This window comes from Abramis brama, assembly GCF_963993115.1.
Source record: "Abramis brama genome assembly, chromosome: 7".
NCBI lineage: Eukaryota > Metazoa > Chordata > Actinopteri > Cypriniformes > Leuciscidae > Abramis > Abramis brama.
The window spans coordinates 21,911,682-21,926,790 of record NC_139969.1 but is presented as its reverse complement, the minus strand read 5'-3'; the positions used below and the strand labels follow the sequence as shown (position 1 = coordinate 21,926,790).

The following is a 15,109-nucleotide window of genomic DNA, read 5'->3' as shown; positions in this document are numbered from 1 at the left end:
ATGTACACCTCGAATTCACTGTAAGTTTTTTCTTTGGATAACACAAAAAGGTTATTTTCCCCCTCACTCTTCCTGCTTTAAATGTAGTATAGATCACTTTGAATGAACTATGTCTTCTAAATGTGTTTGTGTTTGTCTTTCTCAGAGTGAATGCTGTGTGCAATTCTGTGAAGGGTTCGTGCTCTGAGGTGGGGGCCTTCACCACCCACAGCAGTACCCCAGACTGCCCGCTGCCCCCTAAACTATCCCACCGCACAAAGAGCACGCTCACCCTACAGTGGAAGGTGAGACTGCTGTTTATCCCATACTAGTATGGAAGTTATCTGTTCCCAGGCATCAGACATATAGGACTAATTTTGTTAATTCTTCAATGAAGGTACATTTAAGCTTAAAGGTGCTGTATGTAACTTTTTTTACTCTTCTAAAGCATAAAAATACCAAAGCATGTTTCCTAAATATCTGCAAACATATTAAGTTCACATACTCGGGGAAACAACGATCTCTGATATTTTCAATTTGGACTGCAGTGCCTATTTCGACCACTAGCTGTCATTCTTACAGACTGCACCTTTAAAGTTTGTAAAGTTTTATTACAGATGAGAAAGATTTCAGGCCTAATGAGTCTGGTAGATTTAAAGGGGTCATGAACTGCATTGTTTTATTGTGTTATTATTATGTTTCCTGTGGCGCACTCATAATGTTAGTATGATTGTTACATCAAAAATGTCATAATTTAGAAATAAAAGGCATTTTTCCTACCCTGATTTGAACGCTCCTTTTTAAGGAATAAAACGCCTTTTTCAATGTAAACGCCCACTACTGTGATTGGCTAACATCTGTGTATATGAAAAGGCTAAGTATTACATGTTTAACTCTCTCGAAAACTTTTAGCATGTTTTTACTATTACAGCTCTCAAGGTTAACTAATTGTGAAAAGTGTTGATTATAGCATTGATATTTAGATCTAAAGCATTATATTTAGACCGTGGCATGAAAGGTTGCAGTGATGTGCATTGTAGCCGATCACAGACATGTTGAGCGCATGAATGTGATCTCGTAATTGTAGCTCGATTTCTGCACGCTAACGAATGCTTTCATCATAACTAACAGTGCAAACACAACGTAAATAAGAGATTAATTGATAATTATGGGAGTTTTGCCACGAGTCCAGAACTCAGTCACTGTTAAACTCGCGCTGTTTGATTAACAGCTCCAGCGAGTGCAAAGGGAGTGTTTTTTGTTCGCTTTCTGTATATAACTTGATCACAGTTTAAATAACTGCTTAAATAATGTGAAGTTGACTGTTTAGTCACTGGTTTGATTTACTGACACAGACAAAAGACATCTGACTGTACATGAATCATTACATATCAGAAATCACTGTTCAGATCAGGCATTAAAAATAACACTGTTACTTACATGTTGTGGCATTACTGTCGAGTCCATATCGTAAAAGTCTGTTTGCAAAGCCTGCACCGAAATTGTGACTGATTTACCAAAGAATCCTCAGTGAAATGTACTGCATACAAATAAATAATGCTCAACTGAGACATTCACATTGTTAAGAAAAATAACCACATTCCTAGCATTAGGATCCTTTGGAAGGTAATGCTATTTGTAATCCATCTTGTATTCTTCTTCTCTCTTCCTCATCTCAGTATGATGACCTCTTATGTCAAAAGCTTTGAAAAATTTTGATTTCTCAGTTCATGACCCCTTTAAAGGAGATGTTCCATCATCCTGAATTATTAAAGAGAGTTCAGCTAGAAATGAAAATTCTGCCATCATTTACTGACCCTCATGTTGTTCCAAACCTTTATGACTTACTTTCTTCTCTGGAGCATAAGAGGATGAGGAGGAGAAGAAAGATGTTCACGCTGCCCTTTTCTATACAATGAGAGTGAATGGTGACCAGTGGCCACAAAAAATGGCAAAAAGCGCTGTAAAATATCCCATATGACTCATGCACTATTTCAAGTTTTCTGAAGGTGCACTGTCTCTTGTGCTCAGCAAGGCTACATTTATATGATCAAAATATAGTAAAAATAGCAATATTATAAAATATTATTACAATTTAAAATAACTGCTTTCTATTTTGATATATTTTAAAATGTAATTTATTCCTGTGATGGAAAAGCTTAATTTAGAACATCATTACTCCAGTCTTCAGTGTCACATGATCCTTCAGAAATCATTCTAATATGCTTATTTGCTGTGCACGAAGCATTTATTATTATTATTATTATTATTATTATTATTATTATTATTTTCAATGTTTTAAACAGTTGAAAACTACAAAGAACAGTATTTATTTGAAACCGTATTCTTTTGTAACAACATAAATGTTTCTAATGTCACTTCTGATCTTTTTACTGACCCTAAACTTTTGAAAGTAATAGTGTATTTATTAAGACCAATTTTTACATCATGATTGCATGCGAGTATATAACACAACTCATACAGACATGGTTTTAGTGTTGTTCGTATTTTTTTTATATTTTTTTTCTCTTCTCGTTTTTAGAGCTTGTCTAATCACCAATCTTGTTCATTGTACGACAAAGAGAAGCATCAACGTTCTGCCGTCTCTTATGTGTTCAGAATAAGAAAGAAACTTAAAAGAGTTTTGGAAAAACATGAGTGTGACTAAATGATTGGGTAAACTTCTTACTTTTTAGATTTTCATGGTCCAGTACACAGACAGTGCTTCCTGTTACATAACCTATTTTATTATGAAATAAGGTTTTCTTCCAGATTTCCTTCTTTTTATGTACTTCTAATTTGTTTCTTTTTATTTCTCTCCTCACTTAGGCACCAGTTGATAATGGATCGAAAATCACAAGTTACCTTTTAGAGTGGGATGAGGTATTAATATATATATATTTTGTTCACAGGAAAGACTTTACAATTTTTTTTAATTTTTTTTATTATCATTAGCATTCAGTTTCTTTTTAGATTTTTGGTAAAAGGGCCTCCTTGTTGAATTGCAGTTCAACATGTTCAGCACTAATGACGCCTCTTTGATATGAGCACTGTTATGAGCACTGTATGAGCAATGTCTTTGATATGAGCACAGGAAAGACTTTACAATTATTATTATTATTTTTTTTATTATCATTAGCATTCAGTTTCTTTTTAGATTTTTGGTAAAAGGGCCTCCTTGTTGAATTGCAGTTCAACATGTTCAGCACTAATGACGCCTCTTTGATATGAGCACTGTTCATTCACTCTGTTTAAAGATTCATATCTGAATGATGTCCCCATTTTCATCAAAGACCACAGCAGACTGTTGTCACTCATACATTTCTCACTCCAGCCATGATTACAGTGGTTTTGAGAAGCTGAATGGCTTCAGTGATTTTATGCAGTGACTAGTTATGTACTGAATGTATGTGTTATTCTACTTTTTTCTATTAGGGCAAAAAGAACAACAATTTCAGAGAATGTTACTTCGGAAGCCAAAGGCACTACAAACTCACTCATCTGTGTCCAGCTATGGCCTACACATTTCGGGTGGCGGCACGCAACGACATAGGAATGAGGTATCACTGCATAATCATATGCATGGACTTAGGTTGCTTTTACACTAGCACTTTTGGAGCACACCCAGGTTCGATTGACGTCAGAGTTCGATTCGTTTGGATGATTTGAACGCTGTTTTCCAAAATCATATACGCACCCGTGAACCATACCCCAAGTCCGCATAAAAATGATGGTGTGGGGTACGGTTCATGTGAACTCTGGTATAGTTCGCTGCTGATATGAAAGCAATTGTACTAAACTGTGGAAGTGAACTGCTATTTATGACGTATGATTTGATAAAACGGTGTGTTTATGTGTGTTCTTACTCACTTTCCTAACATGCTTGACTGACGCACTGCAAGCACAGAGACTGATTATCTCATTTTTGCTTGCCTTGGTGTTCTTTAGAACTTTTGCAGTACATATTGCGGCAGATAGACTCATATGCCGTTATGTGCTGACACTTTGAAAACAAAACCACAGGCTCAAAAACCCAAAAAGTGAGAATTTTGCCACCTTCTCTTATATCGTTATTACCAAGAAACAAGGGTAAACGGCTATTGCTATAATGATGCAAACGTACCACTCGGTTCAGACCCAAATAATATAATTTGAACACAGTCCAGTGGGTGCAGGGGGAGGGGGGAACAATTGGACTCTAGTTCGGACCAGGCAAATCAAACAAAGTGTGAAAGCACCCTTAAAAACATACACAGACACACTTTTGCTAAATTCCAGTTTACGTACTCCCACTACACACTAAAACACATTAACCTTTAGTCTTTTATAGTATTTATTATGGATTATGTGCAAGTTGGGAAGATTGCAAAGATTCAAACATTGTTTGACCAACTATGATTTGAGGTTGAATTAGAAGGAAATATGAGTTGTCGTACAGGATGCATATTAAACTCTTTGTGTGTGACAAAACAATCCCATTATCCCTCTGTAATATGATCCTATCACCATCCCTCAAGTCATAATGGAGGAGGAGAGCCATAAAGTCACCTTGATGCAGAAGAACAGACAGCCAATGGAGCGTTCTCTCTCTTTCCCCCTCTCGTTCTCTATATTTCTTCATTTCTCCATTTTACCCCCTCTCTCTATATATATTTTTTAACACATAGAAAAAATATTTAAACAAAAATTATTTTAAAATAATTTATATTGATTTAATTGAATAATATTGTTTATTTTATGTATAGACATTTTTTTAAAGAGAATAAAATCATGATTTTGGGGGCAGCCAATGCCCCCCGCCCAAACTATAGAATATCTATAAAATAAGTAATGTTTGGTCCAGTGGGCAGACATGTTAAGGGTCATCACTTTGAATACAGCACCATCCCTCGTCTCCTCCATCTCCTGACATTAATACCATAGACGCATTCAGAGACTGAAGCAACACTGCTGAAATATGAGACTCCACCTCCAGCAAACCACCTTTCACCCAGTCTAAAGGGATCTTTTTTATTACTTCCTTAACTGAAAGAAGCTCATTTAACATCTCCTGTTTCCCAGTGGCAGTTATAGAGACTCTCACACAGTAAATACTGAGGGCTCTAGTAAACTTGTCACAACCAGTTAATTGGAAGAAACTAGATTTAAGGCCGCTATTGAGAGAAGAGGAAAACTATTCAAATTACGTCAGCCTGCAAGTTATACATATTGGAGCTATGTTTAAAAATAAACTCAATCAAAGTGTCAACCCTGTGAGGGATGCAAATGAACACAGCTTTTGCAATAAGATGTTGAGGCTTTTGCGAAGTTTATACAAATCACATTTACACGTCCTTCCTGGAGGATAAACAAAAAATGAAAAACCCTCATTCCTGGCTGTTTTACAGCTTCATTTATATGAGTGTGTGTGTATATATCATTTTCTGTCTCCTCTCTTGTTTGTCAGTGGCTTTAGTCCTGAGGTGGTCTTCTACACGACTGGAAGTCTGCCCCACTTGCCCCACGCTCCTCGGCTGGTGCGTGCCGGCATCACATGGATCACGCTGGAGTGGAGCCGGCCAGATGGCTGTACCGCAGAGGAGCTCGTCACATACAAGCTGGAGATCCAGGAAGAGAACAGTGTACGTCATTTAGACGGCATGACTACCACACACTCAAGTCCATACTTAAACCCCATGGCATTTGGTTGTGTTGGAAATTTTCAAAAACTATTTGAACCAAATAGTTTTTATAACGTTTGACTCCATTGTTTCCTGGACATTTGCATTGTTCCACCAAGTGGGGCCTCCAACTGTTTCTTTGAAACGGTCCTTATTATCGTTATCAAATCATTATTTGGAATCTGAATCTTTAGGATTCCCATCACTACTTGCGTAAAATGGTGACGTAAGTTCACTGTTTTTGTGCTCATTTCTGCAGGGAACAGAGTTTCACCCAAAGTACACTGGAGAAAACTTGACATGTACTGTAGAGGGCCTGAAGAGAAGCACACAGTATAAATTCAGGGTGAGTGAATGCATATTTGTCTTCTTATAGCTTATCACAATATCATAAATAACTACAGTGTGTGATTAACAGAGTTAAGTTTCAAGTTAAGTTCATAAGTTCGCACACCCCTAGCTGTAATCTGATGGATGCTCGTCATTTAAAAAAAAAAAAAAAAAATCAACAATCATAAAAATTGCTTATTTTTTAAATTAATTATTTTGTGTAATACTGTTGAGTCCCTTTTGTGCCGAGGGACAAAGCTGGATCACATAATCATTGTGGAACTGTGAAATGTCCAGAGCAATTGAGCTGGGAATTGAGCTGCTTCACTGCTCAGAATAAGCCAAGGAGTCATACACAAGTATAACAAAACGATGCAAACAGGTCTACAGTGAAATCACAATGATCCAAAATGTGTGCACATTAAAAATTAAAAATCAAATAATGTTGCATTTTCAGTTTTGGAGTGCAGTCAAATTTTGTCTCTCACCTGGTTAAGACATAAAATATAGAGAATAAATGTCAAAATCTGCGACAAAGTCCCTTTCAAGGAGATTCTGTTCACTCGGCAGCCTACGGGCAGCTATTTCGGGCATCCAAGACTAATGGGGGAATCCTAAAATCTCAAGAACTGCTTGCCGAACTCACAATTAAATAACACATTTCATATCAGCAAAAAACATTGACATGAACTGTATGTTTCTTATGATCAAATAGCAGTAAAACATTATTTAGAAGGCGGGACTTATTCCGCCATATTGCACGTTGCACTTTCTCCCATATGAGTAATACGAGTGCATCATCTTTGTATATACAGAGTATGTAAACTTAGTATATTTAAAGCTTGTTGATTTGGTATGATGTGTGAAATGAAAGATTTTTTGTCAAAAGGAAACCTCAATAAATATTAAAGAGACTTAAAGAGATTTCAAAGCTGCAATATTGACATGCTCAAAAATAACAAAGAGGTGCATTTGTCTACTTTGAAGAGAATAAAGTTTTCTCAGAAGTACTGGTCAAATATTAATTGCCAAGCCGTAGTGACCTCATCATGTTTTGGTCGAGCGCTTTTGTACTTATTATTAGCTGTGTTTGACACATGCTCTTCACAGGCACACAGTGTTTTGTTTGTTTTTGTTCTACTGTGTGGGTGTGTAACTATGTATTTGTGTTACAGGGACACCTGACAAATTAAGGCTAGAGTCATACATTGTTAATTACAGTGGCAGAAATTGCTTTAACCTTTCTCTGTGCTCCACTGACTCATACCACAGTTGTTGTTTTTTTTATCATCACAAATATTTTCTTCTGTCACGTTCATGTAGAGAACTCTCCTATCCAATTATGAGTGAATTGCAGCCCACGTTAAATGCTGCTCTAATGCAGTGAGTGGGTCTGGCTTAAGTGCTTTCATAATTAATAGTAATTCCTCTGTATGGTGCGCACACCTCTTGGGTGTGAGTTTTTGTCTTTTTTTAAGTGAAGGCATCCATTAAAGCGGCAGGTGAAAATAATGGGAGTGTGTAGATGGTTTATGTCATTACCTCTGCATTTGTGATCAATTGTTTGCGTACAGAAGCTCTTTAGTAGGCTGTTGGTAAAGGTTTCTATTTTGGGATAATCGTACATATTATGTGCATGAAGATGAGTCTAAATCAATAAAAAAAAAGAAAAAAACCTGTCAGATTTCTCAGTATTTTATATGATGATATGCATAATGCATGTCATATTTGCCACTTTTCGAAACTTGTAAATCTTTTGTAATGATTCACTGCCTTCCTACACATTTCATTTTTTTCAATGTTAAAATGATGGATGTATTCAAGTACCTAAGTACTTGAAAATTACGACGATCATGAAAATACAATAATTGTGTGACTAATTTTATTTTATTTTTTATAAAAACTATTAAAAATAAATAAATAATGTTTTTTAATAAAATTTCAATTCCTAAACATTTCACACCAATCAAAATCCAGTGGCTAGAGTGAAATTTGCATAATTTGGGATTTGCCATTTTTGGACTAGTTATAAAGAATTTTTATTGGGATTTAGTGTAGCCATATTTCGTAGGCGTAGACCCTTTTCACAGACTGATGATGCATTTATCAACATCTCAAATCTACTAAAGTTTTTCATTCATCTTTAAAAAATGTAATACACATTTATAACGCTATATATTGTGCTATATTACCTTGTCAGTAAATGACAAAAAAGATATTTCAAATACAACGGCTGAGGGAGTGACAGCAAATTTGACATCTTTCTCTCTTCTGACCTACGTCAGCAATTGATCTCTCTATATTTTTTTCACTTTTTTGGTCGTGGAAACTCTATCACAGATTTTTTTTCTTTGATGTGATATTTGCTGTCGTCTCCCGTTCACTGCTATATAAGTTTACTATACTATGATGACTTCCACTTCGGAGAACCCTGGAAATGTGAAAAGGGTCCATTGCTCATAGTAAGATTTGAATGAGTTAATGATATCTCAAATTTTGAAATTCAACAAGAGTTCTTGAGCTAGTTGCTCTTTTCTTAGCGATCAGAACTATGATGTTCACTGGACAAAAAAAAGGTGGCAAAAAGTCATTACTGTTCAGAATTAAGCCTCTTCTGTCTTGTTTTTGTGTCTTGCAGCTCATAGCCTCTAACTTGGAGGGCAGAAGCAGTCCCAGTGAGGTGCTGGTGTGTAACACTAGTCCAGACAAACCTGGACCCCCCTCCAGACCCTGCATCAAGGGCCCTATCAGACCCTACAGCTTCAGTGTCAAATGGGGTATGGCTGTTTGTGCAACAAAAATGTTCAGTTGGAGTTGTTGCATTTGCTGAATTGGTTTCTGGCTGTGAGGGAAATTGGAAATTAAATTTATGTATGTAGGCAAATGCAATCTGTTTTGCATTTGAGCTCAAACTTTGGGTCTCAAATGAGCTTGAGCTTTAATCTTGGAAATTGAGAAGAAATATCTAATATTAATATTAAAAAATAAAGTTAATATATATATAATGTAATGTCCTTTATCTATCTGTCTATCTATCTATCTATCTATCTATCTATCTATCTATCTATCTATCTATCTATCTATCTATCTATCTATCTATCTATCTATCTATCTATCTATCAGTCAATCAACTTTTATTTATATAGCACAATAAAAGCAACAGTAGTTGTACATTTTGCTGTATCTAAAAAAAAACAATAAAGACCGCAAAACAAATGATAAAGGGAGTTTACATCAAAAACACCAATCAGAAAAATTCAACATTAAACTCAAGGACAGTTGCAAGCCTATGAAAAGATGTAGGTTTTTTTACTTAGATTTAAAAACAGACTCTGTGGATACTAGTCTTAGAGATATAGAGTATTCCACAATTTTGGACCAACAATAGAACCGGTATTGCTTCATCTCTATCTGATGTGTGAGTCACACTACGCCTCATTTTGATGTCTTCCTTTGTGATGCGCTGCTTGAGTTCTGCCACTTTCCAGTTAAGTTCTTTGTTTGCAAAGGAGAGTAGGACTAGGTCTGCGGTTGTATTGTGCTCTCAGCGTGATAAATCGCAATTTTATTTCCCCACAGTAATGAACCAAACGGTAGATTTCTGACAGCTGCAATAAACTTCAAAAGGGCAAATGCCTAAAATTTAGTTTAGACTCAGAGAGTTTAGACTTTGAGAGTTTTTGCTCAGTCATACAACAGCATCTTTATCTGTATCTGTAAATTACCAAAAAGTTTTTTTGGGGGTTTTTTTTGGTGCAAACAACATTACTAACATTTTAAGTGGATCTCAGGAAAAATAAATTTAAAATAATTGTATATATTGCTTGCTTTATCTGTTATGTACGGTACTCTATTGTACTCTTAAATAACAGCTAGTAGTCAGTCACTGTTGTTTGGGTACTTTTGTATGCATTTTATGGTAAGCACATCTCCATATATGTGTGTATATTTATAATATCCAGTCTGTATGTCACACTACAGATCCTCCACAAGACAACGGAGGTTCAGAAATCTTAAAATACCTCTTAGAGATTTCAGAAGGAAATTCTGATGGTATGTATTAATGTATATATCATTTTGTTCTTCACTGTCATTCACCATCTGCCTGCATGTTTAAGTATGTTTTTGTCCTTGGTTAATTATATCTCAATTTTATTTAAAAAGTATTTAGAAATCCAGTCTTTTTTTTAAAGCTTTTTTTTCCTTTTTCACATAACATTTTTTTTAGAAGAACATACGATAATTTCGTAATTAATCTTCTTGTGTCCTCACTCTGTCCCATCTGTACTTCTATTCTTACACAGATACTCCATTAGTGCTATCAGAGCTTCTATTTCTCTAAAAGGAATTTCATATAGCCAAAAATACGCAATGCTTGAATGTTCATTGAATCCTATGTGTTTTATCTCGCCATGGATTTATTAAACTTTGGGAAGAGTTGAGGGTTTACATGGATAACTGACTGATTGACTGAGTAATTTCCCTGCAAATGTTGATCTCTTTGACACCTTGTATTCGGTAGCCAATCAGTGGGACATTGCATACAGCGGGCCTGCCACAGAGTGTGAGTGTGAGGATTTGAAACCCGGCACAATGTACAGACTGCGCACCTGCAGTATCAGCACGGGCGGCCACAGCCAGGTAACTCAAATATATTACAACAGCTGTACACCACATCTGTCCAAATGGACTCGTCAGAAAGAAATGCATTTAGAAAGAATGAGAGACTATAGCTGTACATTTGTAGGAAAAAAGTATGTGGATTTTAATTCGCAATAATAGAGAAACAGACGATTACAGACTATTCATTCATTTTTCTGTTTATTGAACACACAATTTAAATATTCATAGTGCTGAGTGGGAAAAGTATGGATTTTAATAACCGTCCTTTGACAGAATTAACCTCCATTAATCTTTTCTAATGTAACTGTGGTGCACAAAGTTCAGGAGAAATTTTCAAACTGTGTTAGCAGTAAACGAAATCAAAATATATCATTGCTTGTTTGATGTTGTGGCTTTTGAAAATAAAGATTGGATTACATTTTATGACCAATTTGTGTAGAAATTCAGTCCAAAATGCACTATATACACTACTGTACAAAAGTTTGAGGTCGATGAGATTAATATTCTTGAGAGAAGTCTCTTATGCCCATAAAGACTGTAGTCATTTAATAAAAAAAAATAAAAATAAATAACTGTCCATTTATTCCTGTGATGGCAAAGCTGCAGTCTTCAGCATACTCCAGTCTTCAGTGTCACATGATCCTTCAGAAATCATTCTAATATGCTGATTTAGTGCTTAAGAAACATTTCTTATTATTATCAATGTTAAAAACAGTTATTAAAAAATATTTTTGTGGAAACCGTAATATATTTTTTCCAGGATTCTGTGATGTGCAATACAATGTGCAATGTTTTGCAGCATTTTTTTGAAATAGACATTGTTTTGTAACAACAAAAGCCTTTACTGTTATTATTGGTCAATTTAATGTGTCCTTTCTGAATAATATTCATTTCGTTCTTTAAAAAAAAAATCGTACTGACCTCAAACTTTTGAACGGAAGTATAAATTACATACTTTTTGCTACAGTTATATATATTAATTGTTATGCATGTGTCCCTGCAGTGCTCTGAGAGTCTGCCTGTGCGTACACTATCTGTAGCTCCAGGACGTTGCCAGCCTGCCAGAATTGTGGGTAAAGCCAAGCACAAAGAAGTGCACTTACAGTGGGGTAAGATTCTATGAAACGTAAACTCTCTGTCCTTCCAATACATCACACTTCTGAGAGTTTTTTTTTCATTCCTTAGCCTCCATTTCATATTCACATTTATGCTTTTATACAAAGCAACATACAATGTATTCAAGGTACATTTTTAGGACAATTTCCTTGGGAATTAAACCCACACTAACACAATGCTGTATCAGTTACGGGATCAAGAAACATTATTAAGTTGGTAATTTACATTGTCCCAAGATCTCTGCAGTTTCACATTTATTTGTGATGATGTGAAATTACATTTCACCAAGCCCCTCTGTGGCAATCCACAGAATTAAACCCTTTTGTCATATCCAGAAACAGCATAAGATCACATATGTGCACATATTTTCCAGTAGTAGACTAGAATCATTAAAAATGAAGAACTATCGGTAGGTAGTTCATAGCTAAAGGCTATTCATAGCTAAAGGCCGTAGCGGGAGCGAGCTAAGTTCTGGGTCTGTGGAGCTGCTGATTCCAGACTTTCTAAGTGAACACTTTGGATTCAGGCTTTTGGACAAGAAACTTTACACTGAAATTGTGAAGATTGGTAAAGCTTGATGTTGTAAAGAAGTGGTCAAATCTGCTTTGTCTTAGAAAAACTTAAACCCCTTACTTTTGTTATAAAATATGAATTGAACCTGTAATTTCTGTGGTACTGAAGTGCTTTGTCTCTGTCCCTCGTCTCAGACTGTCCCTCCTCTGAGGGGGCATGTGAGGTGAATGAGTACAGTTTGGAAATGAGGGAGGGAGAGTCGGAGCCCACCGAGGTCTATCACGGCTCTGATCTGGAGTGCACCGTGGGCAGTCTGCTCCCCGGCGCCACCTACAGCTTTCGCCTGCGTGCCGCCAACGAGGCAGGGGTGAGTGCTCAACAATTCAATAAGCAAATTGTGATTCTTCATTTGTTTTCTGAAGCACCGCCACTAATAATAATGCAAAACTTTTTTTTGTTGAAAAAACATACATAAATTCATCGACTGCACTAATTGACTAGTCAGTTGTTAGACAACCATCCTGTCCTATCCCTACCATAATGCACCTCAGGCTCAGTTTTCAGTTAATCACAGCACCTCGTTCTTCTGTTTATCGCATGAATCGTCTAAACCAGCCAATCATTATTTGAATCCATTTGGAATTAAAGGAACCAGTCTTAATTATAATTATGACATAAAAAGTTGAAATTGTGAGATACTAAGTTATAATTATTGAGATAAAAAGTCAAAATTGAGATTTAAGTCATAAATGACGTCATAATTATGACAAAAAGTTGAAATTATGAGATAAGAAGTCTAAATTAAGCAATACTTACAGTAGTCAATAATGACCTATTTTTGGTCAATTCCACTTGTCAAATTGATGTCATAATTTAAACTTTGTATTGTACTATATTTGTATTTCAAAGTTTCTAATTTGTCAGAATTTCAACATTTTTAATCTAATAATTATGACTTTTTGGTCTCTTTTAGAGTTTTTAATCTCATAATTCTGATTTACCAAAGCATGATTTTTTTTTTTTTTTTTTTTATGGCTGAAGTTGACTTACATACTGTAGATATCTATACAACGTCAAGAATTTCTCCTTGATTCTTCTCTCAATATGCTCAATGTTCAATCCAGCAGTGTTCAAGGAGGCAGAGATCAACTCTGGCTGTCTTTTTTTTTCTTTATCTTTTTCTTTGTTCGATTTAAGTAGTTTCCTGTTTCTTTTGTAGGAGTGTTAATACAGCATTCAGAGTCAGCTCTAGAGCCAGAAGACTGAATTTAATCATTTTCTCTGTTTACTTTTCATTGTTTGTGTGAGGCTAACTCCCAAAAGTGAGGAATCGATGCGTCTCGTATCCGATTGCGGTACTGGAAACATGCTTTGATTTCACAAGGGTGTAATGCAAGATTGGCTCGGTCTTAAGTGTTTTATTTGTTTTTCACATTGTATCCTGATAGAAATACACCTATGAGACATTTCATGTCATGTATTGAATATTAATTTGCACTACTAGAAATCTCTCTCTCTCTCTCTCTCTCTCTCTCTCTCTCTCTCTCTCTCTCTCTCTCTCTCTCTCTCTCTCTCTCTCTCTCTCTCTCTCTCTCTCTCTCTCTCTCTCTCTCTCTCTCTCTCTCTCTCTCTCTCTCTCTCTCTCTCTCTCTCTCTCTCTCTCTCTCTCTCTCTCTCTCTCTCTTTTCTTCTGCTCACAGTATGGGCAGTTCTCTGAACCAACAGAAATAACAACCGCAGCTGGTCCTCCCAGCCAATGTGCGGCCCCATCCCTCACCTTATTGTCCAATACCTGTGTGCTGGTCAGCTGGGAGGTAATTTATCATTTTTAAATCAGGCCCATCAATAATAGGACAGAGATCATACATTTAACACATTCAACAAAGAAATACTGTCAGTATTGATGGTCAGATGAGCTGAAGTACAAACAATCAGCCAATCATTTGTTTATGCACTTCCTCTCTTTCAGAGTCCTGAGAGCTCAGGGGCCGACATCTCTGAGTACCGTCTGGAGTGGGGCCGAGAGGAAGAGCCCATGGAGCTGATCTACTGCGGCCCTGACACGCAGTGTGAGATCTCAGACCTGACACCTGCTACTCATTACTACTGCAGACTACAGGTATTACTGGACTGAAGGGTTCTTTTCATTTACACCATGTTTATTGTTCAACAATTCCTTTACAGCAGTGGATCTCAATTCCAGTCCTCGTGACCCACTGCTCTGCACATTTTGTATGTCTCCCTTATTTAACACACCTGAACCAGATCATCAGCTCATTAGGAGAGACTCCATGAACTGAACTGAGTGTGTCAGATAAGAGAGACATACAAAATGTGCAGAGCAGTGGGTCACGAGGACTGGAATTGAGAACCACTGCTTTACAGTGTGGAACAATTTATTGCTGATGGGAAATGTTTTGTTGAGCCAGTTTTACAGACAGTGCCTCTAAAGTGCACCTTTCTTACGTTTTCATAATGCCATTTAATTGTATTAGAAATGTCCTGTGATTTTTACTTGATTTGTAATGGATGATATGGCCATATCTTTTATTACTATAAGGCGCAGTGCCCTTAGGAGTAGGAAAGTAAAAAAAAAAACTGATTGGCTCACAATGTGGTTTTATTATTACTTTTACATGGCTGCGGTGTGACGCTCTGCTGCAGCCTCACGACTCAAACCAAAATTAGAAAAGTTGGATTAACTTTGGAAAGATTTTTGTGCCATACATAATATATTTGGCATTTGTTCTTGGCTATTTTAGCCCATTTAATTATGACTAGAGTAGTAAAAGTATGACAGGAAAAGTTGAAAAGAACAAGGAAAGTTGCCGCTTCATTAACTCTATCATCTTGCGCACTGAGGCTGTAAAAAGGTTCTTGTCATTATG

The 15,109-nt window shown here is 36.3% G+C and overlaps 1 protein-coding gene across 1 annotated transcript in view; it reads left to right on the top strand.

Annotated features, from left to right (window-relative positions):
• The window catches only part of fndc3ba (fibronectin type III domain containing 3Ba), a 130,985-nt gene that overhangs the window by 104,963 nt on the left and 10,913 nt on the right, over positions 1-15,109 (top strand). Inside the window, exons 10-21 of the mRNA XM_084119642.1 lie at positions 146-284; positions 2,809-2,862; positions 3,415-3,539; positions 5,426-5,600; positions 5,899-5,985; positions 8,608-8,746; positions 9,951-10,022; positions 10,492-10,610; positions 11,596-11,701; positions 12,416-12,588; positions 13,922-14,035; positions 14,191-14,340. Of these exons, the coding sequence (XP_083975768.1) occupies positions 146-284; positions 2,809-2,862; positions 3,415-3,539; positions 5,426-5,600; positions 5,899-5,985; positions 8,608-8,746; positions 9,951-10,022; positions 10,492-10,610; positions 11,596-11,701; positions 12,416-12,588; positions 13,922-14,035; positions 14,191-14,340 (1,453 nt within the window). The remainder of the gene's footprint in view (positions 1-145; positions 285-2,808; positions 2,863-3,414; positions 3,540-5,425; positions 5,601-5,898; positions 5,986-8,607; positions 8,747-9,950; positions 10,023-10,491; positions 10,611-11,595; positions 11,702-12,415; positions 12,589-13,921; positions 14,036-14,190; positions 14,341-15,109) is intronic.